This window comes from Coturnix japonica, chromosome 19 (genome assembly GCF_054131305.1).
Source record: "Coturnix japonica strain WE chromosome 19, WE-NBRP24, whole genome shotgun sequence".
NCBI lineage: Eukaryota > Metazoa > Chordata > Aves > Galliformes > Phasianidae > Coturnix > Coturnix japonica.
Genome location: NC_140681.1, coordinates 7,621,439 through 7,642,447, shown reverse-complemented (window position 1 = coordinate 7,642,447; position 21,009 = coordinate 7,621,439). Strand labels below are relative to the sequence as shown.

General features: G+C 45.8%; 1 protein-coding gene across 14 annotated transcripts; it reads right to left on the bottom strand.

The window, feature by feature from the left end:
* Positions 1 to 1,599: 1,599 nt before the first annotated feature.
* On the bottom strand, positions 1,600 to 15,528 carry LOC107323006 (somatomedin-B and thrombospondin type-1 domain-containing protein-like). 14 transcript variants are annotated; one of them, XR_014935971.1, is made up of 6 exons: positions 11,585 to 15,526; positions 9,949 to 10,160; positions 8,954 to 9,097; positions 7,714 to 7,890; positions 5,457 to 5,576; positions 1,600 to 2,589 (listed from the first exon to the last, which is right to left on the bottom strand). XR_014935971.1 is itself a non-coding variant. In XM_015881686.3 (6 exons), exons 1-5 carry the CDS (start codon positions 11,844 to 11,846, stop codon positions 5,504 to 5,506), a joined length of 786 nt encoding a protein of 261 aa, XP_015737172.2. In that variant the 5' UTR covers positions 11,847 to 15,519; the 3' UTR covers positions 1,600 to 2,589; positions 5,457 to 5,503. The 14 variants fall into 14 exon arrangements, 2 of the variants coding, with proteins under 2 accessions (XP_015737172.2, XP_015737171.2); XR_014935980.1 differs by having other exon boundaries at positions 9,966 to 10,160; positions 11,585 to 15,525; XR_014935976.1 differs by having other exon boundaries at positions 5,245 to 5,576; positions 8,954 to 9,032; positions 11,585 to 15,524.
* Between the last annotated feature and the right edge of the window lie 5,481 nt (positions 15,529 to 21,009).

Below are 21,009 nucleotides of genomic sequence, written 5' to 3'. Positions count from 1 at the left end.
ACTACATTTATGCATGGCAGGTGCTGATCAGCATTTCCTGAAAGACTTGCAACAAAATGGATTGATGCCAGGACTAAATATCTGACAGGTACTATAACAATTTAACAAAAGTCTTATGCAAATATATTATTGCTTATGTACTCAATATATGGAAGAGATTGCAGTTTAAGTTCTTTAAGGTACTACATCATTTCATTGATTATAGTAAAAGCTTCTACCACTTGGTGATGTCATGTATAACTATCCAATACAGCCTTTTGCTACCTAATTGGTTCCAATACTGTAGGAGAGGGGCAGCATGGTGAATATTACATTTCTAAGCCTCAATAAAGAGAGATCGCATCTTTTATACTTTCAGTACTCTTTTCTTGGAGCATTTAGAAAAAAAGAGGACAGATTTGCACTGTTAATCATGAGATTATGGAACAATTTGGGTTGGAAGGGACCTCAAGGATCATCAAGCTCCAACCTCCCTGCTGCATGCAGAGTCACTGACCTCTGTATCTAATGTTAGATCAGGCTGAGTATTTGAGTTGATTTTGGAAGCGAAGCATATTTTCAGCAGTGGGTTTGTTCTGCTGTTGACGTGAGCAGTTGCCTCCTCAGGTTCTAGGGGCCCAGCATGGGGCTTCTGCAGGATAAAGAAAACCTTCCAGTGGCTAAATGCTGCTACGATTACATACCTCCACTAAAAAACTGACTTTCAGCATAATAGGCATTCCTTGCTGCTGAAACCAGAGCACTGCACTCTAGCTACTTACTCACAAGCCATTCCTCAGCAGATTGCATCCCTCTGCTCACAAGCCAGAGTTTTCCTGAGCAGGCCACTGAGGTAGATTATGCCAGACAGTGAAGAACAAGTTTTTGCTGTTTTGTTTTTTCAGTCCTGTTACTCTGGGATGAGATCACCCCTCTGTGAGTCATTAATTCACAGAGACAGCTTGTAGCATGTAATAAAAAGCAGAGCCTTGCTCTAAAATCCCTACAGCAATGACCAGGAGGGGTCGAGTGCTGCACTACACATACACCTATCCAAATCAACAAATCACTTCTCCTCAGCCCTTTAACGTTCTCACAAAAGATCTCATCATAGACACTAGATAGAATCTAAACAAGTCATAATTTTGTTTAAGCAGATCCAGAACTAGGGGTATGTTGAATTCACTTTGCATACTGGTAGGTCACAGTGCTTTAATTCCTTATGTAAACCCTAACAAGCTCTGGAACTGGACAGCAGCAACTCTTGGGGTTGGCTTCTTTTACCCAGTAACTGTTGGCAGGACAAGAGATGATGGCCTTAAGCTGCACCAGGGGAGGTTCATGTTGGATATTAGGGAAAATTACTTCCCAGAAAGAGTGGCAATGTTTTGGAATGGGCTGCTCAGAGAGTCACTGGCCCTGGGGGTTTTCAAGAAAAAAAGCAGATGTCTCACTGAGTGACACGGTTTAGAACAGTCTCGGGCATGGGCTGATGGTTGGATTGGATGATCTTAGTGGTCTTTTCAACCTTAAAGATTCAAGGAACTTACCTGTTGGAGCACAGGAGTTGACAGCAAGACTAGCTTGAGCAAATGAGGCAGGCTCAGGCACTACACAGGCTAAGCAACATCATACTGGGAGAACATCTCCAGTCTCTTTTATTTCCATTTTCTTATAGAAAAGCATGACTATAAATCAGCAAAACATAAAACAATTCACATTTTCCAGTTTAAAAAACAAACCTACAAAGCCACAGCTAGCCTCCACAGGTATATCTGGAATGAATTGCTATTTAGAGCTCTAGGACTGAGCTGTATTCGAGGGCAATTCCAAGATGCTCCTTGGAATGTGAAGTCCAACTCCCATTTATCCCTGGTACCTTCAATCCTCACAGATTGGAACAGGCTCATTTCTAAGTTTTGTCATTATCTCAGCAGTGCAAGATCAGCCCTGTGTAAGTCTGTGGATCGATATGGAATGAAGATCAATATGAAATGATGAGATCTGGGGCAGGAGAAGGGGGTGGAGGGAAGGGAAGAGATATATGAGCACAGAATCCATGAAGAAATGCAACTGCCACAAAAAGGACACACTTGAGTTAATTCACTCTGTGCTGTTGGGTTTTTTGTTGCATTTTCAGTGAGACTTTAGGAAACAATAATTAAACATGGATTTGTGAGGACTTTTCCTGTTTTCTTATGTGAGGGAGGGGGTGATCTGAAAGAAGTCACTGGGGTTAGAAAGGTCTCTCTCAGGCAGAAGAGGCTACAGGAATGGATATAAAGAGACCGGCACTTCACAGCCAGCCTGATTTCTTTGGCAACTGAGGAGTACAGCATTCAGCATGACCCGGTGCAGACAGCAAACTCTTGAAAGTAAGCAGCACAGCCTCTGCTGTGGAGAAGTCATTGTTTTGGTTGTGGTTACTACTGCTACTGCATGTTTATGCCAGACAAACCATCACAGCGCTTGCTTGCTGGGACTGTCAGGAGTTAGATGAACAAGAAGCTGTGAACAGAAGGACAGGAGCAAGTGTCCAGCTGGCGAATTCTCTTCCATGTTCCACTGCATCGAGGGTTCCCCACTGCCTGCCAGTGCAACAGCTGATTCCTGGAACACAAGCATAAAAGGGAGAAAGTCAGCATGCTACGCTCCCACAGCAGGAAGGTGTTTGTTCAAGCAGAGCAAATCACCCAGTATGTTCCGTTTAGGTTGCTAACATCAGTTTTCACTTCACGGACCCAGTTCTTCACTTCTGCTGCAGTAAAGAAGTATCTGCAGTGACCATACCCACAGGGTTACAATAACACGAAGCAGAGCACAACCAGTCCTCCCAGGAACGCTGGATTGGAAGAAGCCAGTGCAGCACACTGTGGGTGTTAAACCCAGAAGGGGTTGGAGAAACATTCCACAAGGTAACCAACATTGCATGCAACCATTCAACAAATGATCCCATGTCCCTGTAACTCCTGTACTGAATCCCTTGCCGGGTTGCAGAGTGGGCAAAATTGATGTTTTTCTTTGTAGCGCCATGCCTCCCCTGAGCAGGCAGAGCTCTATTGCCAGCCATGGCCAACAAGATAGGGAGTACTCTCAGCATGCAACCCCACAGCCCGGGTCTGTGTGAGCAGAGGCAGGGATGTGTGCATCTCTGGGTAACCATCTCAGTGGAACACCTGCTGAAGATCTTCTATCTTCCCAAGAGTTGCACTCCAACACAACTTCCTGACAGCAGCTAGCAAGAGGTATCAGAGCTTTGCTTGTTGGAACAAGCTTACTGACAGGTCTCTGAAGGAGCATGTGGGATAAAGAAAATCATTATCTTGCTAATGAGTGAAAAAGCTCAGCAGTAACTTGAGCCAGATATAAACACAAGGCATCTAGTTCCTACATGTGACCAGCTGCTATTGCACAGGTATAAAAGGTTGTGAGCACCTACAATAAAGGTCTTTCGTTCTGTGCTAGCAAGGGAGTTTGCACCTTTCTTGCTGCATGCACAAGGGAGCTCAGAGCCCTCTTGCCACAGGAGATGATGAAAAAAAAAAAAAAAAAAAAAAAAAGGAAAACCCAAAAAACCCAAACCACAACACTTTTCCTTCAGGCAGTCCATCAATATCTCAACAGAACTGAACAGAGAAACATCCTATTAAAACAACCAAGCAGATCCATGGGCTATTTGTCACAATCAGTGGCTGCAGGAGAAATGCTGGCCAAAGAGCCACAGAAACGGAAAGCAGCAGCAGCGCAGGCTTTGTTAGATACTTACTCTGTTATGAGCACATGAACCTGGATTTGAACATGAGACCTGCAAAATTCATCTCTATGAGCAGCTGGAGTACAAGAAATGCACAGTGTGTTCCTTCCTTGAAGTGATGGTGCAGTGATTTAAAGGAATTCCTCACAACTGTGCATCTCAGCCCTGTCCTCTGAAGAAGCACAGATACCACAATCTGATATCACCTCATGCCCTGTGCATAGGGCTGCTAGCAGAACAGCCAAACAGATCCCTAACTTGTTTTATAGTTCTGTGGAAACTGGAATTACTACTGTAGCTCCACATGGCTAACTCTGCCCTTAGTTTAATGAGATGTCATGCTCCAGAGCAGGGTTTTACGCATCACACACGGTTGGAAAAAGGCTCAGTGTACTTTTCTCCTGGCTTAAGGTCATTTCAAAATACCAGAATCCACAGAGGGAGGATTAAGATCCCTGATAAAGCAGGCTGCGTGCAGGGCAGTCCCATACCTTTCAGAACTCTGGGCTACAGCTTTACCTTTAAAAGGCTTTACTGCTTAAACACATCAGCTAAGCTTGCCAACTCCAGTCCAGCTGGTGGGGAAGGCAGATACTGATTTTGCTATAAATCATGTCCATCCACTCTCTTTCTCCCCCTGCCCAACAATCATGGGCATAAACTACTGCATCCTGGATGGACATTTATGTATGTGCTACCACCACCACAGCTTCCTCCAGATGATGAAGAGCAGCTGATCCGCCTCAACACAGGCTGAGTAACAATTTCACAGATGTCAAGTCTGCTGCTCTGAGCTTTATTTGTAGATCTTTCAGAATATGATGCAAAATTAACAGATGTTTCCAGGTTTAATGCTCCACCTTGTTCATCTTACAACCTTCCAGAAGGAAGAAGCCAATCCAAGCTATTGAATATCCCACCTTATCCTCACCTGATGGCCATAATGATCTGACCAAAAATGTTGGAAACTCCTGAGCTCACACTCATTTCACACCAGAGATTAAGATGAACTAACCTCTTCTGCACAGTATAGGACAGGTGGAAGGCACTGACAACAACCAACTCTCTTCATTTTGATGCATTTATAAGCCAGATTCTACTTAGACACCAGAAGATAATTAGGAAATACTCATCAAAATATACCAGCATTGCCGAGTTTATTTTAAACTCTTGACAGATGTTTTCCTTCCTGAGAGTCACTCTTGGAACAATATCTTGGTGAACTAAATGCTGGCAAGAGCTGCTGAACCAACAGCGTGAGCAGACAGGAGCGCAGGCACGACGTGGGTGTGACAGCAGCAGCTGTGTGAGCATCCCTGCACAGCCTGACAGACCCAGGGCAGTGCCATGGCACAGCCCAGCCACACAGACTTACTCTGAGGTCACCAACAAGTCACCCCCTGGCTCCTGGACAAGGTGACCAGTAGAGTTGCACAGGCAAAAATTCTAAATGAGGGTGAACTGAGCAAGCAGCCTGATACTCAGGAGCAGATCTAAGTAAGTGCACTCACACATGCAGCACGCTGCATCCTAGGTGCTGGCTTCAGCTTTGGTCTCCCACCACCTTTTTTCTCAGGGCAGCAGCTGCCTTCCCATCTTCTTCCATTGTTCTTTCCAAGCATTGTGCTTCTGTTCTCCAGCAAATCCCAGCCTATGCCCTCACTGCATGACCTTCAAAGCACCGCTCCATGCCAGCACTGCATGCTCAGGTATGCCCACTTACTCTAATCGAAGGCAGAAACCTTTTCACAGACACTTCCCTCATCCCACTCAATGGCTGTCCCCACCAAGAATCCAGTTTCTTCCAAGAGACCACACAGGACAGTTTTTTCCACCACGTAACCTGGTAAAAAAAGCATATTATTTCTAGAAACTAATGGGTTAGTTCTGTTCATATAAAGAGCACCTATATTAAATACTTAGGATGCTGATATCAAACAAATCAAGTGAGATATCCAGCCCTAGCCAAGAACCAACTTGAGGCACAATTGTAGTAAGGCCACATAGTATTGAAGAACACCAGACTGTGTCATGGATGTTTTCTAGTAGATGCATGTGGAAGGGAAGGGAGGCTTCATATGCACACACAGGAGAAGGAAGCTGCAGAGCAGAAACACTCATATCCCACTTGCCAGCTGCCTACTCACCTCTGACTAAACAGCCCAGCACTGCCAGTCCAAGGAGGCATTAAATGCATCTCCATTATTTTTTGCAGTGCTTTGAGCTTTGTCCACTACCCATGCTAGCCCACACCAGCGCTGCCTGTTATGCAAGCTTACACTGCTACCTCGGTAATGAACTTAAGTGAACGCACACATTACGTCAGCTTGGCACACACAGAGAGCTCATACCTGCCCAGAAAATGCCACAGACATTAGTTCATTTGATATTATAGGCAATAGCACTGGGGAAGTGAAAGCTTACTGTATTGAAAGCTGTTTTCCCTGCTGGTTTTCACATGACTATAAGGAATTCTCTTACAGGCCTACAGCAAGTCTACAGGAACAATTTCTAGGCTTTACTTATTTGGGATGGATTCAAACCAGCTGCACAGCCATGGGATGAGTCTTGGTTCACTGAAGTCAGTAAACCAATCACCATTACCACTGCTTATCTCCAGCCTTCAGCCTACCAACATGGATCAGATCGCTGTGATCCACACCATCACATTTTCTTTGTGCTTCTATTCCACGTACAGTGCAGTTCACCAGATAGCTCAGCAAATGAAAACGCCCTCCTCTTTTTGCAGCCCTGAGAGGAAATGAATTCCTGAATGTATTTTTTATTTCAATTAATCTGATGTTCCTTTCTGGCTCCAGCACTTCAGTAAAATAACATTACTGTAATCGTTTAAAATAACCTTCAGATTGAATGCAAGTAAGAAACTTTCCCAGCCACACCAATAAGTCTTTGTTTCTTCTTTGTCTAAAGAGCTTTAGGAATCTTTGTACACAACAAGCTGAGGCAAGGAAGGAAAAGAGTCCAGCATGACTTCCTCTTACTAAAAGCATGAAACAAACCCTGATAAAAGGGCCATTACTGAGTCCTGCTAGTGCAATACTTTTTGTGCTTAAAGCCTAACAAACTCAGTTTAGAGTTCCTAATTCAAATGAACATGCTTATTTCAACTTTCATATATGTTTTAAAACCATTCCTCAACACAGTGACAGGTAACGTCAGCTCAGGCTGTTTTGTAGTTTAACAAACTGACAAGGGGGTTAAATTCTAAGAGGATTTTATCTAAGAGTATTGTATCTATCAGGATAAAAGCAATGCAGAAGCTGTGCATCCAGTGACCACAGCAGAGTCCTGAGAGCCAGGATTCCTCTGCTGCTGGCTCTGCCACAGACGTGTCACAGCTTCAAGCCATTCCCTTCACCTTCAATGAACTCCACCTAATCTGTACACCTTGGGTGCTCCCCATTAATCACCCCAAAGCTGCTTCAGCTTTCCAGGGAAAGGATGCTGAAACAGTGGAGATTTAACAGCGCTACCATCCAAGTGCAGGTGCCAGCACTTAGCCCAAGCCCCTAAGCCAGCTACCACTTGCCAGAAGTGCTCATTAAGAGTCACTTGTAGAAACGAAATCCCCAGTTCTTAAAAAATCATTAACTAAGTTTGTTTTATTAGACTGACCTGATAGGACTGTTAACCTTAGAGGTACGGCTGAAGTAACTTTAAGACACCACCACTAAGAAAAAACACCAACCCACAACTATTCCACTCAAATTTCTGTGAGATTTAGCAGACTAAGTGAAGAACTTTCCAGTCCTGGCTCCGCCACTTGTTTAATACTTGACTTTTCTGCAAGAAAGCGATTAGAAGATTTCTGGCCTAACAGAGTATGCAGCAAGGATCACCAGTTAATACATGGACAGTGATCCAGAGAGCTGAACAAAGCACATTATGAAACTGGGACATGCAGATTGAGGGAGGAGAATGAAAAATTCAACATGAAAAAAAGAAATCCAAACTCTTACCTTTGGCTTCCACTGCCGTCCCCATAGCAATGCAGACTCTCAGAATCTAAGGCTGGGTGCTGACACTCCACACAGACAGTGTGGCCCTCCCTGAGATACTGCATCCAGTGAGTGTATGAGTGGTGACTGTGCAGGCAGCCCTGCGTGATGGCCACAAGCTGGAACTCCACACAGTACCTGCAGCCAAAATAACCATTGAGGGTTATTCACAACCAGGTCAAAGCCTTCTGCAGCACTGGGAGAGCCAGAGTAAATTCAGCAACCACACATCATTAATGAGTTTCCCATTCAATAAGGTAGCAGATTCTGTTTCCTGAGAATTCAGTCCTTTCACATAGACCCATGCAAAAAGCCCATTTCCACTTCTGATACCAAGGAACAATCCCCCAAGTCAGTAATGCTCACAGCCCCGCTGAGGCTCTGCATGAACTCCAAGTCCAGCAATTTATTAAATGTTAATAAAAATTAACATTTTTAATCCACAAGACACACCAAACCTCAACAACATATCTAAACAGAAAAGAAGCTCTGGATTAGGAACACACACTTCTCACTCATAGTAAAGACCCATAAGGTCCAGTTGGTAAATGACTTTCCTAAGGAGAAGAGACAAGTGCTGGACTTACATTGGTTAAAGAGGTAATAAAGAAGTTTCATCACAGTGAGGGCTGCTGGACAGACACATCACACTCCAGTATCTACATTCTGACAGCACTCTCTTGTAGAGGGGCTGCTGTTCCACGTTTGGCAACTCTTCCCATCAAGTCTACTGCTTCTTAAACTCTGTAGTACATACACCATGTACACTTACAATAAAGATGCATGTATAAACATCAGCTGTGGTCTTTGGTTAAGAATCTTTTCAAGCAGTATCACTAACCACAGGCATGCAACTTTCAAAAGCTCCTTGACAGACATCCTACTGTGTAAAGACAGAGAATATAAGCACTGAGCACTCAAACTAAACATAGACAAGAGCTGAAGTGACTGGTCTTTAGTTTACTGATAATACAACCTTTCTTTAGAGCATGTCTACCAGCCTTACAGCAAGGCAGACTCACAGCTTTCAGGCTCCCTGTGGATATTACTGTTGCTGAGGAGGGGCAGCACCTTGCTCTTGTAAAGTGCCCTGTCCAGGTGGGAGATGCTGGTTCTTATCAGCAGGAAGACAGGCCCAAAGCTGCAGAGAGAAGTTCAAGATGGAGTATGACTGTGTCCCTGTGCTGAGTGACCAACTTACCCCACTCTCTCATGGCCATCAGCTGCAGCTCTTTTTTTCCTTGCTTTTCCAAACCCTCCTGTTGTTATTAATGCGGGGACTGCATATATCAAAGAGAAAGAGTACACAGTGTAAGTGGTTATACCACACCGAGGCCAGCAATGTCTGCAAAAGAGTAGGGATAGATGGACCTTTAGTATCACTTGGTTTTATCTCTGGCAGGAGAGAAAAACAAACACAACTGTGTATTTTTGTACTGTTGGTTCCCACCAACCGTTTCACTGAAAAGAAAATCTGTATTGTTGCCAGATTTTTGCTTGAGTAGCGTGAGTCTCCTTATCAGGCACACCCAAAGACACAGCAGGAAGCAATATTTAGCAGTGGCATCAATGCAACAGGTTTGATAAAGGCAGCTGGAGCTATATTCCAAACTGGACAGATTTTGACCCAAAAATACCATTAAAAAAATAAAATAAATCACAAGCAGTTCTTTAAAAAGAAAAAAATCAGTAAAGGTACATCATGAAAAATCAGCCTGAACAAACTCCAATCAGACCTTTCCTCCAGAAAACAGTAGGAGGTTTCCCCTGCATGTATTCTGCTCCAAGGGAAAAGGCCATACCTTGCCTTTGATGGGTATTGCTCCTTCTTGGCTTTTTGAAGATGACTCATTAATAAAAAAAAAGAAAAAATAGCACTCGACACACACTTCCAGAAGTTTTAAACCATCATTAATCTACCAACTCTATCAAAATTACCAGAGATTTACCCTTGTGAGATCATGGCAGGTCTGTAATATTTCACTTTTGAAACACACCAGACCACAGTAAATGGTAGGAACTATTTTTAAACGTTGTCCCAGGAAGGATATCTCCACACCCTGAGTGAAGAGCTCAGTTTTCATGCCCACCAGACAGACCCAGAGCAAATCCGATGGTGTTTGAAAACAACTCCTTTCAAATAAAGACCAAATCTGCTGGCCCAAACCAGCCCTCCTCTGTTACCAAGGCACTTACATTTTCAGAGGACTTACTCAGGGACTGTTTACACTCTGCTCCTTGCTCAGTCCAGTACTCCACGCAGCCAGCCCTCTCCTCCAGGGCAGGACATGCCTCTCCTCCATTCCGGGGCTCCTGGATGATGTGCCTCCTCCGAACACGGTATGTTGTCTTGCAAGGCTCCGCACAGCCACTCCAGGCACTCCACTGAGATACAATGCAGGGGATAACTAGAAGAGTAAGAAACAAAGAGTGTGGAACATTACAGAAATGAGTTTTCCTGCTTTCCCAGCTGTGTTTTCCCAGAAGCTCCGGCTACCCAAAGTAGTCCAGGCTGCATGGGGACACTCATCTCCTGCTACACTGCTGTGAGCTGCATCAGGGAATACAGAGAATGTTCTGTATTAGACTGAATCAAACTGAGCTCTAAGAGAAGGATCATGAGCAAAAGCAGGGGCGAATGCATCAAGCTCTTCGGCAGCCACAGGAGAATAGGGAGACACTGGGGACCATCCCTCACCTTCACTGTGTTGACAACACTACTGAGAAACAGTTCTGTGGATGCTCAACCACACGTTTATTATTACAGCACAAGATTACCTGAGACAAAATTGCCAAAACATTTCACTGCTTCTCTGTCCGCTCTTCATCAGTGAACTGCACCGTCTGTCCTGACTGAGCAGAAGGCAAAAGGAGAGCAGCATTCCAACCCTGGCCGTGCTGGCATCACTCCTTCTCCTGGCAGGACCCTGGCTGGCTGCCCTAGCAGCAGTGCTTGGCCAGCACAGGAGCTCCTGGCTGCCATCAGTGGCGGTGCAGCCTTGAATGCCTTCTGTAATTAACTGTGTCTCACAACTCAATCTTCCTTGCCTGACTGAGAACAGTAACAGGAGCACACGGGTGCAGAGAAGATGAGACCTCACTACGGTCCCGTTTTCCCTCATATTTGGGTAGCCTATAATCACTTCATCTCGGGCAGCTGTCAGCAGGCACTACTGGGCACAGTGGGTGGAAAGCTGCCTTGTGCCACCTTATCTTCCACTCATGCATCCTACTTATTTTAAATCTCCCACTCTTTTCAGTTCCACTTAGGCTTCAGGCATTAACATAAACACCATCATATTTTGCTTTAAAACCAGTTTGATAAAGGAATTTTGTAAAGAAAGAAAAGTCCCAAAGGAAGGCAGACTCAGGACGAGCGCTGCAGTACCGCCATATCGCCACTGGGCGGCAGCACCGAGCTCAATGCCGGGACACAGTGCAGAGCCGGCAGCCCGTGCTGGTCTTTGGGTTGAACTATTAATTTCCTCATACAAACTCAACTGAACCACAGGAAAAGCTGCCTCCGTGTGAAGGCGAAGCTATTCGGGTTAAAGAACAACGACAGAAAAAATAAAGACCAAAGGAAAAAAATAAATAAATAAAATAAAAGCGTTATGTAAGCAGATAGGGGCTCCGTGAGATGCTGTTCGTGGGAAGGGAATACGGGATGGCTCCGCTCGCTAAAATAAAGCCTTCTCTGCTCAGCTCACCCCCGGGCACCCGCAGACGAGCCGTCAGCACAGCGCACCCTGCTGCCCTCGGTGCCGTCACAGGGGCGCAGCGGCTCCAGCCCACCCGCTTCTAAGAGACACAGCGACGGCTTTCTGCTCACCTGGGCAGGCCTGGTTGTAATCGTGGCAGCAGTCGAGGGTTTGCTCGCACGCCTGGTCGCAATAGCACTCCCCGTAGGAGCCGTCGGGCCGCCAGCCGGTGCTGCGGCAGGACGGGGAGCGGCCCGGGCAGCACAGCCCCACGGCGGCACAACCGGCTGCGGCGGGACGGGGAGCCGGGAGGAGGAGGAGGAGGAAGAGAAGGAGGGGGGGTGGTGGTGGTGGTGGTGGCAGCGCGGTGGTACGGCCGGGGCAGCGCGGCATGGCAGAGCAGGTTCGGCTCCGGCTGTCGGAGCTCAGCGCCCCACGGCTTTCGGGTGCTGGGAGAAAAGGAGCCGGTCCGCCTCCCAGAGCGAAAGGCAACAGGAGGCTGTGAGGGCCCGCCCGTCTGAGCGCTGCCCCGAGCCGGGAGGGCAGGGCTGAAGGCTGGAGGATGCGGCCGGGCACCGGCTGAGCGCTGGGATCATTGAGGTTCTTCTTTTGCTTTTGTTTTCCTGGAGGGATGTTGCTGTGCTTGTGCGGGGTTCTGCGTGTGCGAAGTTGTAAGACTGCAGGGTACGATTTCCTCGCTGAGTGCCAGCACTTCAGAATTCATCGTGAAGGAGATCAGCCAAACCAAATGACAAGAGAGACCGCTTTTCCCCACTCTGGGCTCCAGCACACCTGAGAAGCAGTTAAGGCCTTGAAGCTTTATCCCCTCTCGGCTCAGGGGCTGTAAACAGCACCTCACTGCGGAATTACTCTGAATTTTGGGCTTACTTTCAAATGCAAAGAGCTTAAAGCGATTAGAGCCACTCCTGTGAATTATTCAGCTACTCAGGGGGATGCTAAAGCCTTTATTGTAACTTCTCAAACAGACTTGCTGTAAAATATTGATCACAACAGTTGTTACACCTTGCTGGATAGTGAGCTGGGATTTATAAAACCCACCCACTGACTTTTGGTGACTGATTATGCCCTTGTACTCTTTGAAAGGGTAGACAAGGGGAAATGGTTTTAAGTTGAGGGAAGAAAGATTTAGATTAGATGTCAGGGGGAAGTTCTTTACTATGGGAGTGGTGAGTTGCTGGAACAGCTGCCTAGACAGGCTGTGGATGCCCCCGTCCCTGGAGGTGTTCAAGGCCAGGTTGGATGGGGCCCTGGGCAGGTATTAAATGGGGAGGTTGGTGGCTCTGCCTGTGGCAGGGGGGGGTTGGAGGTTTGTGATCCTTGAGGTCCTTTCCAACCTGGGCCATTCTGTCATTCTGTGGGCATGGGCAGAGCATTCTCACTGTAGGAGACTGCAGCAAAGACAATTCTAGAAGAAGAAGAGAAATAAAGACTACCACAGAGCAATCTGTGGGCAGAGCTTGAGGCATAGGAGCGTTACACCAAACCAGGCATAATGTGGCCAAATATTCCAAAGAGATATGAAATAAAAAGAACTTTAGCTTCTTTATATGCATGCAGATACCTGTGTCTCCTTGGAAATCACACACATAACAAATCCTACAGTGGGCAAGAGACAAAAAGGACAGGGGAGGAAAGGGCAGAGCACTAAAACAAGAAGCTGTAGGGCCTAGGAAGCAGGAACACAGAGATACCAGGTGTGTCAATTCCTGCCTCTGCTAATGAGTCACTCACTGACCGTGGGCAGGGCATTCAATCAATGTATGGCTCATTCTTGATCTAGAACAGGAAGATCAACAGTCAAAATGAGATTGCATTACTCAACTATTAGTCCACACAAACCAAAGGACTGTGCAGCTCTTGCAGTTAACAGAGGGGCAGCAATGGAGATTATTTCCCAGCTGTTGTTTCCAGCACTAATGCTGCTAGTGCTCCAAGTCCACTGTCAACAATATTGTGGTAGGAGGAATAGAAACCCATTATTCCAAGACACAGAAAACCAACTGAATAGAAATTAGTTTTAGAAAACAACATGTCCACATAAACACTGCAATTTTGACTGACCCTCTGCTACTGGGAAAACTGGATCTGTGTCCAGACCTCTCACTGGCATTTACATAGTTTACATTCAATCTACCCCCACCTAAAGCTCCTGGGAGCAAATTTGTTGCTCATCTCACATTCCTGGTCTGAAGACAAAAGTTCTCCCTTATTCTGGTTTGACATTACCCTGGGGGATATTTTTTAGGCCTTTTTCCCCCTCCACTTTCATGCACAAAAGATAATAATGCTGAAGAAGCTAGAGAGAACATGGCCCAGGCCATGCTGGACCTCCCAAGACCAGCAAGAAATTTGTTGCAAGCAGAACTGTTGGCCCTTTGAGAAAAATTAGGGCCAAGCAAGCATTCAGCAGCAGAACAGCTTGCAGGGCTGCCCTTGGCAGTGGGAATTGAGTCTTCTACCCTACAGGGAACATCGAGGCAGCTCACCAGGGCAGGTGGAAAAGCAGCTTTATCTGCTTGTGCAAACACAGCTGCCTTCCCTGCTGGCCTTGCAGGGTTCCTTCCCTCCCATTCATTTCCCCTACCTTAATTAGGCTGCACTGTGCTGGAGCTGCCACTGACCCAGTTCCCAGAGGCCCTCCTGTGCCCTTCATTAACAAGGATGGACAGAGGATGTCAGCAGATGGAACGTCCCTCTCAAGTGACAAAGGGAAGCTTATCCTCCCTTCCACCGGGTAGTGCTCAACTCTGTCCATTACTGTTCCTACCATGAGCTGATCCAACCATCTGAGTAACAGGGAATGCTGTCCAACACCAGTACCTCCATCAACTTTGCAATGCTCAAATTTCCCCCACCTAAAACAAAAAGTCTGGATACTGCATTTTTAAATAGGATTTACCCTATCCCCTATATATCCATCTCTGTATCTACCTGCATCACCAGATGATTTGCACATACAATGCAAAAGCATTAGGAGAGCAGTATTTCCTTTGCTCTGTACAGCCTCTTCCACATTACATCCCCTGTTTAGGACCTGGACTTTTGCATTCTGCAGCAGTGAGGAAGCTCAGAGAGGTATTGGTGTGCAGGACAGAAAAAGCTAGTCCTGGTTTGGAGCATCAGATTTTAACCTCCATTGTGGCAGCCAAGTCTGTAAAAGTATAAAAGGAAAGTAGCCAACCAAGTGATCTGATTTCTTGGAGCTGATTTCTACAGCTCTGTGAGTGCCACAGGAGAGCTGGCTGCCAGCTCATGCAAACCCTTCTCAGAAGGGCTCACAGGGGATGCTCTGCTTGTTTTTTCTGCTTCAGTGAGAAGTACCATCAGTTCACATGAGCCTTCCAGAACATGACACAGATCAACAGAAATGACAATAGTTGTCCAAAATAAAGCAAAGCTCAGTGTTCCCACCTACACTTTTGCTGCCGTGAGCAGGTACCAACTTAGAAATCAATTCCAGTAGAAGATTATATGCCCTGTTGATGGCTGCTCATCTGTGTATCCTAACTTATTGCCAGAGCACGCATTTCTAGGCTTTTTCAGTCAGAGTTTTAGCAATGTGGACATAAACAGGCTATGCCATACTGGATGGACTGGAGCACAGGAAGAATTCCAGTTGCATACAGCAGTTTTGTTCTCAGCTTTTGAATACCATCAGGAAAACAGATAAACTCTCACAAAGTTTGGTGTTTTCAATGAAAAGCTGAGACAAATAATCCAGCATCCTACCACTAACAAACTTAATAGAAGCAACAAAACTCCAGAACCAGGAAACCCGGTGAGAGGATGAAGCCTTTGGGGATGGACGATAATCAGACTCTCTACAGCTGTAAGCACAGGTATTATGTGAACTCAGCAAAGCTGGCGACCAGCTCTTGCCACACCTCCACTTTGTCAGCCAACCTCCTGACCTGCAGCTGTGTTAAAATCTTTCTTCCTATCCCCTCCTCCTGTTTCTGGGGATTCCCTCTGTAATGCTATAAGAGCAGGGTAGCAAAGTCTTTTGCTACAGCAGATGACAACAAGCCCAAATACAGCAGACACAGAAATGAAGAAAAGGGCTGCTTACCTTCAGAAGGCCTCCAGTAGGCAGGGATCTCCAGTGAGATGCTTTCAGCTCCACTGCCAACACTTAAGTGAGGTCTGGGAAGGGGTGAATTCAGGCTCCAGCCGTTCCAGTCACTCAGGTGCACTGCTTGCAGCTGACCTCCCCTGGGTTAGCCCTGCCATCCCACCAGGAGCTCCATCACTGCTTCAGGCCATGACTTAGCATTTCTGCTACACTTCCTCCAACCCCCCCCTTCCCCAAAAGATGTTTCGGCAGCCTTGGAAATAGGCTGTTTCATTTCCAGCAGTATTTATATTCATATGCAAACCCTGAATTTCTTCTCACTCCTTTCATGCTGCTGCTGTGGCTGAGTAGCAGCACTTGTTCTCAAGCCCTTCCTGCCTAAACCAAAGCACGGCAGTAGAGAGGAAGACCAACATGAAACCAAAGAGACCAAACTGCACCCATGCTCTTCTTAATGAACTCTCCCCTTCAGGCTGTCCTTTGTTCTTTGCTTCACTGCCCAAGCAGAGTAGGGACGAGATGGTCACATGCCAAGGCCAAAGCTACTGCTGTGTTTTTGTGCTCAGGGCACTTATCTGATCCTGTAGTTTGCTGAATGTTTTCTCATCTCGTGTCTTTCTCTCTGTGTGGCAAATAGAAAAGAAAAATAAAAGAAGGGTGGGTCGGGTGTGGGAAGGGAGGGAAAGCCTCTTAACGCGGGCAAAGCAGGACACACGAGCAAGAAGCATCTGCCTGCCTTTAATGATTAATTTACCCTACCTGGGTATTCTGCGGAAGCCTCTCACCTGAGAAAAATATATCTCTTTTGTTTTATTCAATTGTTTAACTCCCTTCCCTGGGTCCTGGCAGTGGGAAATCTCTGAAGGTTCTCAGCCCTCCATTGAGTCCCATGCACAAGGATGCTGCTCTTCCGCTCCTGCCTGTCCCAGTTCCTACAAAGGAGCTCATTGCACAGCTCAAAGACATCTTCTGAAGCTGGTCAGCATCCTCTTGCTCTGCCTAAGAGCTGCTCTCACCATTCCAGAGCAGAAGGAAGAAAGGGAATTGAGCTCAGACTGCTGTGACAAAAAGCTGTGCATTTATTTGGCTGCTATTTACCTATCTCCCCCAGTATCTGTGTTCAACAGCAGCTGCCCAGGAGGGAGTATAAGCTGCATAGTGGTATTTCCCCACAGTGCTTTCACACCTTCTGGTAAATTCACCTCTAGAATTCCCTAATAGGTGTTGCCTATGCCTCAGTCATATACAAATTTTCTTCCATCCCACTTCAAACTTGCATACTTTTAGCACCCACAGCCCCTCATGGCAGAACGCCATGCCACGCAGAGCACTATGTTGTTTCGAACCTACCATCAGTTAAATTTAATTGGAATTTCTAGTTCCTGTATTAGACAGCGAACAATCAATTCTCATTTACTTTCTCAAAGCCACTCGGGATTTTATAGATCTCCATTGAATTCTCCCTTAATCATCTCTTTTGCTGGCGGAAGGCCCACCCATCCCAAAGGGGCTGCCGGGGCTGTGGGCTGAGTTGAGACAGCGTGCATTGGCCCAATCACAATGTGAATTCATACTGTTAAGGACAAGACAGAAAATTCATGCAGGCAGATGACAAGGGTTTAGTGCTGGAAAAAACCATCTTATATGTGAAAATATCTAAAGGCAAGAATGAAGAGTTGTTTATTATTATTATTATTTCTTACCAGAAACTCAAAATAATTGTAAACACTGGAGATGCTGAATGATTTGCTTTCACATCTGCTGCTGCTTTCTCCAGATGCCTGCCTGCTTATCCCAGGCATCCTGTACTGAAAGCCATAATTAGGAAAGTGTTGGGGGGTCAGGGAGGGGAGGAGGACTGAGCATGAGGCTTCAAAAGGTCTTATTTGAGAAAAGATTGGCAGATTTTTTCTTTTATGCAAAGAACACATCTGCAGGGATCTTAATGCCACTCTACTTGGAAGGGGTTCAAACTCTGCACTGTGATTCTCTCCTTTGCAGTATCCTATGAGTTCTCAGAATAGGAGTGAAAAGACCTATGAATGGCAATCCCCTTCTGTACGCATTGGCTGGCACATGGAAACATGGGATGAAAGTTCACACCAAGCAACATTCAGAGATATTCCTGACAGATTTGCTATCTGTAGAAATCAGACCAGAACTCCATATGGCCTGAGATGCTAGTCCTTGCTGTAGGAAAGAACACTGAGACAAACAGTCCTAAACAACACCTGCAATCAAAGCCCACCCCACAAAAAGTCCTATACCCTGATAAAGGGATGGGAGCACATTATGGGACTGCAGGGGATTTTGGTCAGCATGCCTAAACTGGGCTATTGACACAGAGATCTAAAAGCATCTCAGTCAGAAAATAAATCCCTTCTTGTTAGACCTGGACTTTTCTCTGGGCTCAGGAGCCCAGCAGACTGCACACCCCTTCAGCCATGCCTCTGCTACACTTGTATAATCCACATTCATCTGGCTGCAAAGAGGAGAATCACAGTGGCTTTCCATACAAAAGCAGTGTTTTCTAGATCTCTACCACATGATCCCTTAGGTCTAAAGTGTATTTTTTTCTGCTCACGAATGTCGTGCCCTCATAGTACTGCTGAGAGAATCCCCACCACAGCACAGCAGTTACGGCTGTGCCTTTATCACAACAACAAACACTTTCTTGGATTTAAACCTCAAGCGCATTTGCCCTTGATAAAGGCTTCATCTCAACACAGCAAAGTCAGTCTCTCAGCTCAACACATGGGAAGTGTGATCTGCTTATTCTGCCTTCTCTCACACACAATGCTGCATGGTAGGACCATGGAGGATGTTGGGAGAGAAGCACCATCACCCGATTCAGATGTGTGGCACGCACAGGGAGCAGGGATGGTAGCCTTCCCCCCCTCTCCTCTGCCCAGAGCCATTCCACAACCCCATCATGTTCATTCCCTCCACACAGAGCAGGGTTGTGACTCACCCTTAGGGCATAAAGGAAACAAACTCGTTGTCATTAAAAAGCTATTATCTTTAATGAGTGCTAGAGAAGATACAAAGTGGCCAAGAGTCTTATTCAGAAAATAGGGAAGATAAATACTTTAATAAAAAGCTTTTAGTGGTTTTCTCCCTGAGTCTTTGCTTCCCCAAAGGAAACCAGCCAGCTTTTCTAAACCCAGTACTTCGTGTTCTTCTTTCTCTTTTCATTAGAGAAAATGAAGGAACAATTTCTGAAAGTCTGAACCATGAGACAGAGCCCTGTGAATGAAGGATGCCATACTCCATCCTCCAAGCAGAAGAAAAGCATCAAACAGGTTTGCATTTAAGTCAAAGCTGGTCTTTTTACCCTGCCTATGAAGAGCCAGAGTAGCACCCGATTCCACCAAGCATTACTGGGAATCTTAAATCCAGCCAAACCCATGGCAAGGCACATTCTCTAGGAAAAGGAGCACAATGCCTAAAATTCTCCATCAATTCCACAAGCTATGCAAGCCTCTCCCAAATTAAATCAAAAGCAAGGCCTTGTTTTTCAGATTCCTCCCAAGCTATCTCCATTCTCCTGCTTTCACCAGCTGTCTCCACTGCCACCATTCCCTCCTCCAGCAATGCTCCTGCAGCAGCCCACACCACACCAGGAGAGTCCTGCAGGCAGAGGCAGCCTTCCCTGACTCAGATTGCAGGTCAGTGCTATAGAACGATCCATGCGATTTTGTTGCTGGCATTTAAGGATGGAACAGATCACCAGGATCCTGTACAGCACAGCCAGGGACCCCTCCCGGCACCTTTCCTTGGTCCAAAGAACCTGTGGCTGAACTACAAGTTGACTTTTTTCTTTTGTCTTCTTCAGCACAGACCATTTGATTCCCTTCCTACAAGAAATCCCCAAGGGCACACAAGACACTATCACTAGAGATGAAACAAGAAATACATGCTACCCCCCTTCCAGAAACAGCAGTTCCATTCTCACCCCACAACATCAGTTCTCCCAGTCAGTACCACATCATCATCCCATCTCACTTGGCAAATGCATTCTCAGTAAAAGAGCCTGGGACCTGAGGCCACCATTTCTGCTTTTTTAGCTGCAGGGAAACAGCTGCAACTTGGCCTAGGTCAGAATACAGGTCTCTTCACTTTCTGTAAGTGGTTATCCATCAGATTAGGCTGAAAACACTGACATCTTAGATTTACTTGTTACAGAACAGGAAGACAAATATGTTCAGTGTGTGGGTTTTTTGGTTGGTTTTTATACAGACCTTTCTTAAGGAAACAATAAAAAGCAGATGTTATCCTTCCATACAGCAGCAGATATAGCTGAGACTCACAGTAGTACCCTTCTATGTCTCAGGTTAAACAAATCCATCCACAGCTTATGTTTATTAATTCTCTGAATTATCAAGTCAGTTGAGCTGGCTTAGGAGGCAGCAAATACAAGCAAGTGGTATGCAAGTTACAGCATCAGGCTCTGGTGTGACATGGCACCATTCATCCCATGGGACCCTGTACAATATAAGGTCAGTTGGGAAGCCCCCCATCATTTCTTCAGCATGGTTATCGACCCCAGCCATGAATATCACTCTCCTCAATCTCTCCCTAGATGTTAGGAAGACAAACAAAGCCAACGGAAAGCAAATTCTAAAGTGATCCAAATGCTGTGCAAACAGAACGTGGAGATGTCTTTCTAAATTCAAAACATGCTTAAATATTATGCTCAAAATATTACACTGCACACAGACGTAACTGTTCTGATTAACCAGGCTCAGTAATGAGGTATAAAAGCTGCAGAAGAAAGCAAATACTAAAACTAGTCTTACTGTTAAGTTTTTGGTTATGTGTGCATCCAAAACCTTGGCTTTCACAATTGGTCTAGCAATTAAGTTTCATAAACTTAAATGCCCAGCTCACAAGAGGGTTGACATTAGTCAAGCTTTTAGCTGACACTTGTTAACCATGTTAGTGAAAAACCCCACTTCATTTCCGATTATATTGTCAGGACTAAAGTTATCTGAGCACAATCTGGCTCTGCACTCCAGGTGCTGCCTGCATTACACACTGCTTTTATCAAGAAGCTGAAGAGGTCAGAGAACAGGACTCAGCTTAATGTCTGCCATGGAGGAAGCCACCAAGGGAAGACAGCTGGTCTGACCCACACCTGTTTGCCTGCCAAAGGTAATCTGAGGGCTTCTCAAGCACACCATGAGTCAAACACATGCCGTGCAATCTGCCAATCAGGTGGCATGGAAATTACCATTTCAGTGTTGTAAACACCTGCCAGATAGACCTCATTTGTGCAGGCAGTTCTGTGTCTTCACTGCATCTTCTACATTGAAGAAGCATTTGTAGAACTAGACCTAGAACAAATGAATCCTAAATTCTAGACCCTCATCAGCCTGGGGGCCATTCTGCCTTTTGAAATCTGTTTCCCCTTGTTCTAGCAGACAAACAAATAAAAACCAACCCAAAACAGTAAGCCGACCC

Coding starts and splice junctions, on each gene's coding strand:
- LOC107323006 (XM_015881685.3), bottom strand. CDS start 11,846: ATGCCGCGCTGCCCCGGCCGTACCACCGCGCTGCCACCACCACCACCA. Junction 7,891..8,953: donor GATGGCCATGAGAGAGTGGG/GTAAGTTGGTCA, acceptor TTTTGGCTGCAG/GTACTGTGTGGAGTTCCAGC. Junction 2,590..7,713: donor GACGGCAGTGGAAGCCAAAG/GTAAGAGTTTGG, acceptor CTTGTGTTCCAG/GAATCAGCTGTTGCACTGGC.